The sequence below is a fragment of the Podarcis tiliguerta genome (genome assembly GCF_965153285.1).
Source record: "Podarcis tiliguerta genome assembly, chromosome: 6".
In the NCBI taxonomy this organism is placed as follows: domain Eukaryota; kingdom Metazoa; phylum Chordata; class Lepidosauria; order Squamata; family Lacertidae; genus Podarcis; species Podarcis tiliguerta.
The window spans coordinates 32,069,626-32,082,053 of NC_139539.1; the positions used below are offsets into that span (position 1 = coordinate 32,069,626).

The 12,428-nt window shown below is 46.8% G+C and overlaps 1 protein-coding gene across 1 annotated transcript; it reads right to left on the minus strand.

Moving 5' to 3' along the window:
- Positions 1-718: 718 nt before the first annotated feature.
- Positions 719-11,214, minus strand: GPR37L1 (G protein-coupled receptor 37 like 1). The gene is made up of 2 exons (XM_083444477.1): positions 10,034-11,214; positions 719-2,000 (listed from the first exon to the last, which is right to left on the minus strand). Exons 1-2 carry the CDS (start codon positions 10,811-10,813, stop codon positions 1,191-1,193), a joined length of 1,590 nt encoding a protein of 529 aa, XP_083300603.1. The 5' UTR covers positions 10,814-11,214; the 3' UTR covers positions 719-1,190.
- Between the last annotated feature and the right edge of the window lie 1,214 nt (positions 11,215-12,428).

The window sequence follows — 12,428 nt, forward strand, 5'->3', positions numbered from 1 at the left end:
GTTAATGCGAGAGACTTGCTTCCTTTTGGAGGGCATTGCAAAGTCCATGGCAGCAAAATACTTTAGATATTGGAGGGATGCCTAAATACAGAAGTATGTTTCCACAAGGGAGACATTAAATATCCTTAAACTTGGGTTAAATAACTCAGTGGGGATTAAGTAGCAGGATTCCTGATCTTCAGGATGGGTTTGGTGAGCCCTTATGTTCTCTGCTTGACCTCACCGAAGGAGGCGAACTTGTGTCGTTTGGCTCACAAATAGGAAATACACGGAGTGAATCACACCTTATGTGTCACATCTGAATACTTATAAAACCATTAACAGCACCTGTTGGCATCCTGGTTATGATCTGGGCCATGGTGCGCAGGGAAAGAGTTGAACTCTTTCCTCCTGGGAGGCTGTGCTGACAAAAACCACGCAGGCACCACCATGAGTGCAAATATAAGCTTAGTTAGGAGCATCAAAGTTCAGTGAGTAGTACTCACCTGGAGACTTGTGATAAATCAGAATACCTTTCCCGTGCTTTCCCTTATCACATTAAAAAAAAGTATATATACCTTCCTGGAAAACTATTCCTTGAGAAAATTTATGTGCTTTCTTGGTCAGGGAGGAAATCTGGTAAGGCACTATATAGGTAGATTCACTTTAGAAGACACACAACAATTAGCAGCTCTACAGCACATCTTTTGTTTTTAAAAATGTCATCTCAGGAAACATGTTTCACTATCTAGAGTATTGGTTTATTGAGGCTAGGGTAGTGCTTATTTTGTATAGGAGGCTGTCTCTGGGCCTGGAGCAAAGAAGGGGACAGTGAGATCCTGCACGACTGCAAGATGGGTTAATTTGTACTATGTCCTCTCTAAGACACTTGGGGTCTCTTCAGTCCTTGAGGGGCTGCAGGCGGAGCTTTCCTCAGCACCCCCCTCCTTCATGGCAGCAGCCTTCTCTGCTCGTGCCTGCGATTTGGGGGCGCTCACACCCTAGGTAATAGTTCAGCAGAGGAGAGAGAGCTGCCTGTTGAGGCCTCATAACTAAGTCAACTCTGATCGGAGCTGGTGTTGGAACAAGCCCTGCTCCATTTCCACCATCCAGCCACTTCGCCAGCTGGTAACTAAAGAGAAAAACAACTTTTGGTCTTGGGAAGAAGCTGGTGGAAGAACTGCTAATGCTCCCCGCTTAGCTGATGGAGCTTAGCACGGAGTGCCAACCGCCCCCACAGGGGTAGGCGATTCCCGGGGCTTGTCAAAGAAGATGGAAGAAGACATCTCGGTTTTCAGCTTGCCGTCGGAGCCGCCGTCGCTGGAGGCAGCTTCCTGACCGCACTCGTTGCAGCAGCAGCAGCAGCAGTCCATGAAAGCCTGGCCCAGCGGCTTGCAGAGGCACAGCAGCAGCACCGGAGTCACCGAGCACTTGAAGAACAAGAAGAACTGGTTGACGAGACTTAGCAAGTCCAGGGTCTGCTTGGCCATGTCAGGAGATAGGTAAGCCACAACGATATTGCTGACATTCTCTGGAATTGTGCAGAGACCATAGATGACTGTCAGGCCGATCACGGTGCAGTTGAGTTGGCTCTCGCACTGCCCGTGCTTACTGCCACGGCAGTCGGTCTTGTCTGGGCTGCTGACTCTTCTAGTGACCAGTTGGCAGCTGACAGTGAAGAGGATGGGCAGGCAGAAGTAGCATCCGAAGTACCACCACATCCTGGCGTTCTGGTAAGTAAGGACCAGAGAGTAAATAGATTCTGGCAGGTCCTGGGAAGGCTTCATGGTGCAGTAGTCAGTCACGATGCCAGAGACTGGTGAGGTGTCTTGGGCCAGCTGCCAGAGGAGGATCTCTGGGACGGAAAGAGTCATGGAACCCACCCAGATGACAGCCAGCTTGGCAATGATGGAATGGCAGTGCTCAATGGGTCGCAGCTTGGCTTGCGGACTGGTGGCCGCATGGAATCTGTCAATGCCCAGAGCGCAGAGACTGAAGGTGGTTACGCCCAATGAAGACACCTAGGATCACAAAGAACAGAGACAGACTGTTGTTCAGGGTAAGTGAACTGACCGAAAGGGGCAGTTTGCTTTAAAGAGAGAAGGGGATGTTGACCTCAGTGGATGAGCTGCAAAATAAGTTTCTCTATTTCTTTTGAGTGCAAAAAGCCTCTTTCTGAGTACAAGAAATGGGCCTACTGTATAAGGATTGATGCAGACCCCAATTTATATCATGCTATTTTTATATACATGCCTTTTGTAAAACCAGGTAAGGTCACCCAAATCCCCAACAGCTTTTTTATGTGTTCCCAAGAGCACTGTTGTTGGTTAAGGCCAAAAGTTTGTGAAAAGACATAATGGATTATAGGTGAAAGATGCTTTGGAAAAGATTCCTCCAATGTAGGCCTAAGCAAAGAGAGCCAGTAACCTTTGGAAACCCGGAAGATTAAAAATGAGGCAAATTCAGAGTGCTAAATGAGCCCTTTTACCAGAATGACCCCCCCCCCCTGCTTTGAAAACTTGAGGCAGATATATCAAGGCAACTGAGGGGATCAGCTCTGGAAGAAAGGCTCACAGCCAACTCATACTCCCTTGACTGCTATTTTGCTTTAACACTAGTGTAGGTTTGTACGGTCAATACTGGTAAAGCAATCTGGTGGACTCTCCAAAAGCTGTATCTGAAATAAAAATGCTCAAAGGCTCAGCTAAGCAGCATTCTCTTATTCATTGTTCCCCCTTACCACCCTTTTTTGGTTCCTTATACCTCAGTGTTTGTATTTTATACCTTTACCATTTTTGCCTATATTTTTATATCAGTTGGTGACAGCATAGGGATGCACAATAGGAAGTCAGGGGGCTCATTGTGGTTTGTGTATATATATATATATATCAGTCGAAACATGCATCTGTGGTATGGCTAGAAACTTTCCTATAGCTGCACTTCTTATTTACTAGCTATCCCTCCCCAGGAAACCAGACTTGGGCAGGCTCCACTCATGCAACAGAAGACAGGGGCTACAATGGACTGTATCACATCAGCCTACAGGTGGAGAGATATCAGTCACAAATGCTGCCCATCTTAATCATTTCATGCAAACAGAAAGCCAGCATGGCAGGCGAAGGGTTGGGACCAGAACTTTTTCTCTATGATTCACTACACTTCTAACTGCAAGGAAATTATTATGTTGGGGAAGACCCAGAAGCGGTACAATCCATTCTACCTCCTTGGGACTCTTATTTTGCTGCACCTTTTCATATATTTACAGATTGCAATTAGCAACTAAAAGCAAGAGCGTCCGGCTTAGGTGGGAGAGACCTCCTTGTGAATCCTTTCCAGGCCACTAGCAAGCTCTTGACAAAATCAGCACTGGTCATTGAAATCCCCTCCCAACCCTGCTCCCCTTCTGGTTCTTACTACCTAAACGCATCCGCTCTCAGAGGGATAAGCGAGTTCACATAAGTTTGTTGGTGTCCCCAGCCAGTCCCAGCTAATTTCCGCTGCATTCAGAAGCCCAGGAAAACATACCCCTCTGCCAAAAGGGAAGAGGGCAAAGCGTGGAGGAGAAAATGCCAAACTCTGGGTGGGTTTGAAAGACAATGAAGAGCATGAATAAATAGCAGCCGGGGCTGCCCTCCCCCTCACACTGCCCTCTCCATTACAAACGCTGTGCTTTCCTTGGGCTCAGGAAACACAACGCCCCATTTGAACAGTTGTCCATAGACTGCGCGAGAGCTCCAGGGCCCTAATTGCAGGCACCCGCTCACTTCTGAGGGAAACAAGGGACATTCATTGAGTGCAGGAAGCATCGGAAATTGGGAAGAAATCCTCAGAAACCCTCCGTCTCCTTTTAAGTGCAGCCAAACCGGTACACAACAGAACGCTTCCAGGCCACAGCCTGCGCTTCTGAGGGCTGCTTCTCACGGTGCTTTTTTAAAGACATGAGAATGGGTACCCACAGGTTCCCTCTTAATCTAAAGATACACACACACACCCCACGATGCTGACAATGCCCTTGTTTCTCTCCAAGAAACTGGTGAGAGACTGGAGCAAGGGGCTGCCTTGAACACTGTAGGCCCAGCCCAAGTGTTTCATTTTGCTTCTCCAAGCAGTTGCTCTGTGCGCATGTGATGCTGTGCATCCCTACTCTGCCTTCAATGGGACCATGTGTCACCAGGCCTAAACACACTGTATAGCCTGCCGGTGAGTTACCGGGCCAAATTCATGGTGTTAGTACTATAAAACAAATCCTTAAATGGCTTGGAACCCATGTACCTAAAAGAATGCCTCCCCAATAAGGCCCATCTTGGGCCTTGCAGTCACAGGTGAAGCCTCATCGCAGATCTCTGCACCTCACCAAACCACAGCGCATTATCTTTTTCTTGACATAGGGTTTTTTAAAAAACTGAAGAATCATTCAAACATGCCACCCTCCATCTGCAGTATGGAGTGGTACTACAGTCCCAGGAAAAACAGTTACAGTGGTACCTCGGGTTAAGAACTTAATTCGTTCTGGAGGTCTGTCCTTAACTTGAAACTGTTCTTAACCTGAAGCACCACTTTAGCTAATGGGGCCTCCTGCTGCTGCCGTGCCGCTGGAGCACAATTTCTGTTCTCATCCTGAAGCAAAGTTCTTAACCCGAGGTAATATTTCTGGGTTAGCGGAGTCTGTAACCTGAAGCGTATGTAACCTGAAGCGTATGTAACCCGAGGTACTACTGTATAAGCAAAGCCTTAAAAGGGCTTTTAAGGTAGAAAGCTTGGGAGGGGAGGAGTAGCTTGCATGGGGAGTTTTGGGAGAAAGTGGAAGGTGAAGGATGGGTTCAGCATCGTCTCTCCTGCCACAACTCTTATGCTCTCTGAGATGCTTTGAGGTAGAGAAGAGGCAGCCAGACAAATGCTAGCTGCCGTGTGTTTGACATTTGTTCTGAAAGGGAAACTCAAAGGCACAGGGTAACTTTTGCAAAAGCTGAGCTGCTGGGTTAAACCAGAATGTCTTCCAAAGGCACAGCTGCTCTGCAAGTTTTATTAAAAAGCAATTTGCAAACTACTTAAGACTGACAAACGGAGCGGAATAAGGAATATGTACTATGCTGCTTTCATAGTCAGCAGTTTCAAGCATGTTAACATTCTAGCATTTAACAGGATTTCCCCCCCTGAATAACTGCAGATACTAAGATTCCTGTTCTGGTTTCAGTTGCTTTCCTTTCAGAGTGGCACTGGGTATGCAGCTTCTAGGATGGAGGGTAGTAAATGTCTGCAAGCACCGTCAGCCTGTTTTGGACTTTCAGATGTTGGCAAATATTTCTCCAGAGCAAGCAGAAGCGGCCTCTGACAGTGTTGGGATGTGTGGACTGCATGAATAAGTCCTTGACCCGTGACTGCATTTCCCTATTTTCCTACAGCAGGCCCTTACTGCCTGTGATCCTGCCAAACAATACCAAGGCTGCATTGTCTTCCCTGCCTCACCCATGCATGGAGCTGTTCCCATAGTGAAGCACTGAATCATTCACAGATGTTCCACCACCTGCATCGCTCTCATCTTGCTTCGAGTTAGGAACCGACCAGAGAAGCTACAGAGTAAGCAGCCTGCGTGGCACGTTCTCTCGCAAGGAAGGACAGGAGAGAAGAAGGAACTTGTATATATTATATAAAAACTAACCTACATGCCAAGGGTCAAGTCTGAATATCATCGTCATCATTTTTTATTTATTCATTTGGTTTATATCCCATCCTTACTCCAGAAGGAGCCCAGGGTGGTAGACACAGCAATTTTTTGGGGTGGGGTGGGGACTAAATAGTTCAGAACATTCCAAAAGCAATTTTAAAACATTTTCTCAACCAGTGATCTCAGGGTTGCCAGAAACATTGTCTTTCAGCTACCAAATGCCTTGGTAAACAGAAATGTGTCTGAATTTATCCCGAAAAGTCAATAATGCAGGACAAGAGACAGGTTCACTTCTCTAGGGAAGATGGTTCCACAAATGGGGAACCACTACTGTAAAGACCCCTTTATGGGTCAATGCAAACTGGACAGCCTCCAGCGGCAGCATCACCAGCAAGTCCTCACCTGCTGATCATAAAGACCAAGATGACTGGTATTGGGGAAGGCACTCTTTTAGGTACTTGGGTCCCATGCTAATACTAACCCCTTGAATTGGCCCAGTAGCTCATTGGCAGATGGTGTAGCACTTTCAGGACCACCGACACATGGTCCCATTGGTCTCCCCCACTTACCAGCCTAGCCCCACATTTGTAAACATTCATCATTCAGAAAGTAAACAATTGGGTTGTAAGAAATCGCAAAGACTTTAATCTGCACAAAATTTCATTTCCGTTCTGGTTGGAATTTAAACATGCATCACCCAATTCCAGGTTCCAACACTTTGCTTATTGCATAACTCTAAGGTAAAGATACCCCTGACCGTCCAGTTGTGGATGACTCTGGGGTTGCGTGCTCATCTCGCTCTATAGGCCGAGGGAGCAGGTGTTTGTCCTTTCAATAAATCACCTGTCTTCTCAGTCCTAGGCATAAGCTACTGGGATATTCCCTGGTACAAACCCTGTTGAAATGATTGAGATGTGTGCAAGAGCACTACCATAAACCTGGGCAGTTCCAATTCATTGCAAATGAGAACACTCCAGCTTCAGTCAGAGCTATTTGAGAAGAAAGGTGCCTACGTTCTATGGAGCTTTCCTATGTGCTTTGCCCTATATGAGACAAAGCCAGCCACACAAATTCGCAGGGCCAATTGTGGGTCGAATGAACTCTAATGCAGCCTGGCCATGAGCTGACACAATGGTCTTGATGGTTCTGTTGTAAGAAAAGCCCTGCTGGATCAGACCAAAGGCTGATCCAGTCCAATGTCCTGCTTCCCACAGGGGCCAACCAGATGCCTATGGGAAGCTGACATGCAGGTCGTGAGCACAATAGCATTCTTATTTCCCACTCTTGTTCCCCAGCAACTGGCATTCAGAGGCATTTTGCCTTTGATCTTGAAGGTAGCATATAGCCGTCATGGCTAGCAGTCATTGATCCCCTGTTTTCTTGGGGGTGAGGGTTGGGCCTCAGGGAAATGTAATTTGATGGGGAGACTAGGGATCAGTAACAGAGAATTCTTAGCACCTTTACCAAATTTAGCAGCCAAACTAGGCATGACTTTAACCGTGTTTTTGCATCCTGCATTTGGGACCAGCAATGTCTCTTCATTTACAAAAAGCAGCTTCAAAGCCCCATATCCTGATCCGGAAAGCGAGATTTTTAAAATTGGAAAATCATTTTCCTTGCACTGTCTTCCCATTGGAAATTGAGTTTTACACCAGCTGCTATTTGCCTTGATTTTTAAAATTCTACATAATATTTGAAAATTGGGGCAAAAAGAAAGATGTAGCCAATCCCAAGCATGTAATTAATGTCTAGTTTGGCCCCATAATCCCCAATGTTCTTTGAGAGAAGCCATTATGGTCAAACCAGAATGAAGCTGGCATGAGCTAGTAGTTTAGATCCTGATCGTTGGTTGGCTCTAACTCACATCCGTTTTGTGCCAGTTCAAACATAATGGTTTCTCCCAAAGAATCCTGGACAATCAGACAACTGCTCCACCACATGGCCATGTTAATTTATCTTCCCACATCTGACTGGAGATAAAGGATTGTGTGAATCTGGCCTCACACCAGGATGCTTTCCTTGGATAGGAACCCTGTGAAGCCCAAGTGCCTTGGGGCAGAAGATGGAACGATATTCTAATGGCAGAATTACATGGCAAATGTACAGGTCCACCATGTCTTTGCCATCCTTCCACCTGACAGCCTAGTTTTCATGTCTTTAAGTGCAGAGTGAGTTTCACAGAGATCCGCCATACTGAGCATTTGTCAACCATCTTCATTGACAGCGGTTGATTATTCAGACTTGTCTTTTAGGCACACTCTGGCAAGGCATGGAAGGGGGCAGGGTACTCCGCACAAATGTTGCGTGTGCAGTGCAATCTTATCCGTGTTTACTCAAAAGTAAGCCTCCCTGTTTTCAAAGGTGCAACGTTTTGAGCACTCACAGGAGTGCAGGATCTGCCCTCACTCCGCTGCCTTAGAAACCAATGCAGTTGAAAATAAAATGTATTTTGGATATGCCGAAACACTAAACAAATAACATTATCAGGACTGATGCGGTTGCCTGCACACAGGGATGCTTGAGGTTCATGTGCAAAAGCAAATATATTGATAGCATGAGCAGATGAAAAAGAGGGCAGAATTATTGCGCCTTCAACAGTTGTGTAGAAGAGGGATTTGTCACTTGGTTGCTCTTCCTTCTTCTGCTAGTTATTTCAAAAGAGGATCCACATGCCCATAATGTACAGGCTCTCCTCAAATACTAGCTGAATCCCTAGTTCAGTTCCTTCCTTTGCCACAGATTTCCCCTGGGACCTGAAGTGAGGTACTTAGCCTTTGTGTACGTCAGACTAACTGTCCAGTCTATAAAAAAAAGATAAGGTTATCCCCAGGTGCGAAAGCTTAAGACACACCAGAAGTATTATCAACATGCGCCATCACATGCACAAGCGTACGCAACCCAAGTAGAGGGGAACTTCTATGCAGTTTAGAAATGTGGCACACTTCTAATGGGTTTCCTGCCACTGTGAGAATAGGATGTTGAACTAGATGGGCCATTGGCCTGATCCAGGAGGTTATTCTTACGTTCTTACAACACTGCTGCATATATCTCTAAGTGATAAGTACCTGGATGAAGTCTTAAAGTTAGGGCTGCAACTACTGTCTCTGTCTGTTCTTTTAAAAGCAGGCACAACAGGTAGAAATTCAACAGGTAGAGCCTTTCCCAGCATGATGTAGTATCCCTGTCACATGACTGTTAAAGGCAGTGGTACCCTAAAGAGGAATGCATTGTCCCCAGTGGGAGAGAATTTTTCCAAGAATGGCCATTTAAGCTCTGCCTTCTCTGTGCTTGTCTTACAAGAAACCTGCTCCGAACCTTTAAAAGTTGTGAATAAAACTTTGCAATGGTATGAATACAGCTCTTTGAATTGGCTTAGATTGTTATAGCAGCCTGAAGCCCTGCTGGTTAATGGAGTCAGTGCAACTGTTTGATATGTTTATTATTTTTAATTGGGGCATTATCTTCCTGAGGGGACTTAAAAGTATTTGCATTTATAACCTTGCTCCGTAAATTAGCTGTATTTCCATCCTATATTGTTTTCTTCTAGACAAATAATGCACAACTTCCCCATGTTTGTTCTGTAGCTCAGAGTATCTGGAGTCAATGAAGCAACAAATCACTATGCAAGGAGTTCCCAAACTGTGCTCCACAGACCACCTGTGGTCGGCTAGCTTCATTCAGGTGGTCCATGGCATGCCCATGTTAAATAGCCATACTGATTTTTAATTGCATTGCTATCGCTTCTATGGAATTCAAAGTGTAATACAATGAAATAACTATAAGAAATAAAAGAAGCAATAAAATACAAATAGAAACCAGAGAGCATCTAGCACAGTGGCAATTGCTACAAGAGGCAGAAAAACCATGAAGTGGTCCACCAAGACCCTCAGCAGTTTTCAAATGGCCTAAGCACAGTTCAGATGAATGCCCATGGTAATCAGGCTTTAAAAATACCATCTGTGGCAATACTTTCCTCATCCAACAAGCATACTTATCTCCACTTTCTGAAAGGCATCTCAGTGATCTGGGACACACCTGTTGCCTGGTTGGGAAGAAGGCTGGTGTAGCCTCCAGCCAAGGCATGGGCAACCTCAGCCCTCCCGATGTTTTGGGACTACAACTCCCATGATCCCTAGCTAACAGGACCAGTGGTCAGGGATGATGGGAATTGTAGTCCCAAAACATCTGGAGGGCTGAGGTTGCCTATGCCTGCTCCAGCCTTTCATAAGAGGTTAGAATATATAGCATAGAAGGCACTGAGTTACATTGGAGAGGGGTATGTCCAAGCTTGCAATATATAGCCGGGCACATGCTCAAGCATTACCCCCCAAAGAGGACGCACAAAATTGCTGATGAGAAACCAGGGAGGACCGCAGTGGAATCTCTTACCTCCATGAAAGGCACCACGCGGCAGGAGATGCTCCCCAGCAGCCTCTTCTTGGTGATCTCATTGAAGATAACCACTGGCAGGCAGAAGAAGAGGATGAGGAAGTCCCAGAAGGCAAGGCTGGCCAAGATGGAGTTCCAGGCACTTTTCATGTAGTAGTTGTGCCAGACGATGCACATCACGGAGAGGTTCCCAATGATGCCCACGGCAAAGACAATGAGGGACAGGAACATGACAGCGTAGGCGCTGTAAGAGCTCTCGGTCACTGGGTACAGAGGGTTTTGGATCTGAGGGCGCTTCCCTGATGCCACAGTCGTATTGTCCTGGAGTTCTGTGGCCCCGTGGACCGCCGGACTCCGCTGGCGCTGCTCAGAGGGATACGTGCTGGACGGCACCAGGGCCTTGGTGGGCCGTAAGCTGCCAGGGAGCACGGGCCGAGGAAACTCCACTTTTACTCCTGGAACGTACTGCTGAACTGGCTTGGGCTCTTCATCCTCGGTTCCCCGGCGAGTCCTTCTCCACCTCAGTTGCTCTTCCGACAGCTGCCACCCCCTCTGATTGCCAAGGGATCCTGGCCATCTCAGCCTGCCCGGTCTTCCAGGCATCTCCAGCAGCGCTTCTGGAGAGACAAAGTGCCTTGTTAAATGACCCTCTCCAGCCCTCTGCTCCCTCCTGGAGGATATCGAAGGCTCTTGAAGAAGCGGGGCAGCACCTTCCTTCCCCCTGGTCTCCAGAGGCTGCAGGAAAGGAAGCAAAAGCATCATTGTCCAAGGCAAAGGCATCCTTCCTTCTGCACAGATGGGGAGGACGATGCACACAGAAGGCAACTTACAAAAAGAGCCAGCAGAGATGGCACAGCAAGCTAGGAGGAAAAGAGGGAGAAAATTCCCACGCTTTGACTCGAGGTATGAAGAGGGCAGGGAGCAGGGGGAGGCGACCCTGGTGCTTCAGCCCAGATTGAGCCAAGACGGAGAAAGTCTTCAGTCTGCCTCGACCAGCCTCACTGCCGTTCTGCATTCCCTCAGATCTTGGGCCAGAATAAAAACCGTTTCCCCCAGTAATTCGCTCCAATCATCCTTTATTGAACCGTAGGCCCCCTGGTGGCCAAACCACAATGGCTAAAGGCTGCTGTGAAAAGAGCCCAGCATTGCTTGAGGCGGCGAGAGGAGAATAGCAGAAAGAAACCACCTGCCTCAGTAAGAGACCTTGGAGGGTTTGTGTGGTAGAGCCTTGTGGGAAGCAAGGGTGATTTACATCAGAAATAAGAAACCTCTTGCTGAGTGAATCCCCTTGAGCCAAACTAGAAAGGTCACAGTACAATTCAGAGGGCTATGTATTCATTAGTATATGTTAAAAGAGGACTCTGTTGGCACTTGAAAAAGGTGGCAGAGCAGCTTTTAAGCTGATTGTGGGGAGGGAGGGAAGCCGACAAGAGCTGGGGAGGGTCCAATTCAGAATGAATCCTCTGTGTTGAAGATGAAAAAACTGGTGAAAAATTAAATGGGGAAAGCATAGAACTAGGCGTTGTGAGTACAGGGCACAGGAAAGCAATTCAGAAAGGCCAAAGCAACACAAGTCAAAAGGCAAGAGCAAGACGCTTGAAGAGAGAGAAAGCATACAAATGTTTATAAGCTAATGCTAGAAGCCTCTGAGCCAAGATGGGTGAACTAGACTGCTTGGTCTTAGAGGATGGCATTGATATACAGTGGGCATAGTGGAAACCTGGTGGAATGCAGAGAACCAGTGAGACATGGCTTTCTTTAGATATACAGTGGTACCTCGGGTTAAGTACTTAATTCGTTCCGGAGATCCGTTCTTAACCTGAAACTGTTCTTAACCTGAAGCACCACTTTAGCTAATGGGACCTCCTGCTGCTGCTGCACCGCTGGAGCACGATCTCTGTTCTCATCCTGAAGCAAAGTTCTTAACCTGAGGTACTATTTCTGGTTTAGTAGAGTCTGTAACCTGAAGCATATGTAACCTGAAGCATATGTAAACCGAGATACCACTGTAAATTATACAGGAAGGATGTACTGTAGATGGCGTTGTCTGTATGTCAGTCCAGCAAACCGGAAAACTTCAAGGGGGAAGATTCCTTCACAAATCATGGTGGATGGTGATACCAGGCCCTTAGAGTAATTTAGAGCTGGGGATGCGCTGTTGTCCTCCTGATCATAATGCTCAGGGAGATCTTGAGATGAGGGGTGTTATGTACTAAGTTTGGATCCTAGAACAATAAGTAGGTAGGATCCTAGAATGCAACAACTGATTGGCTTGCAGGAGAAGACCAATGAGGCTCCAGGAGGAAGTTAATCAGCATATTAGACTGGTAGGATCGTAGGATGCAACAACTGATTGGTCTGCAGGAGAAGACCAATCAGGCTCCAGGAGGGAAGC

Excerpts from the sequence above, each read along its gene's own strand:
- GPR37L1 (XM_083444477.1), bottom strand. The coding sequence starts at position 10,813 with ATGCCTTTGCCTTGGACAATGATGCTTTTGCTTCCTTTCCTGCAGCCT. Across the intron at positions 2,001-10,033 it reads GCGTGGTGCCTTTCATGGAG|GTGTCTTCATTGGGCGTAAC; the intron begins GTAAGAGATTCC and ends TTGTGATCCTAG.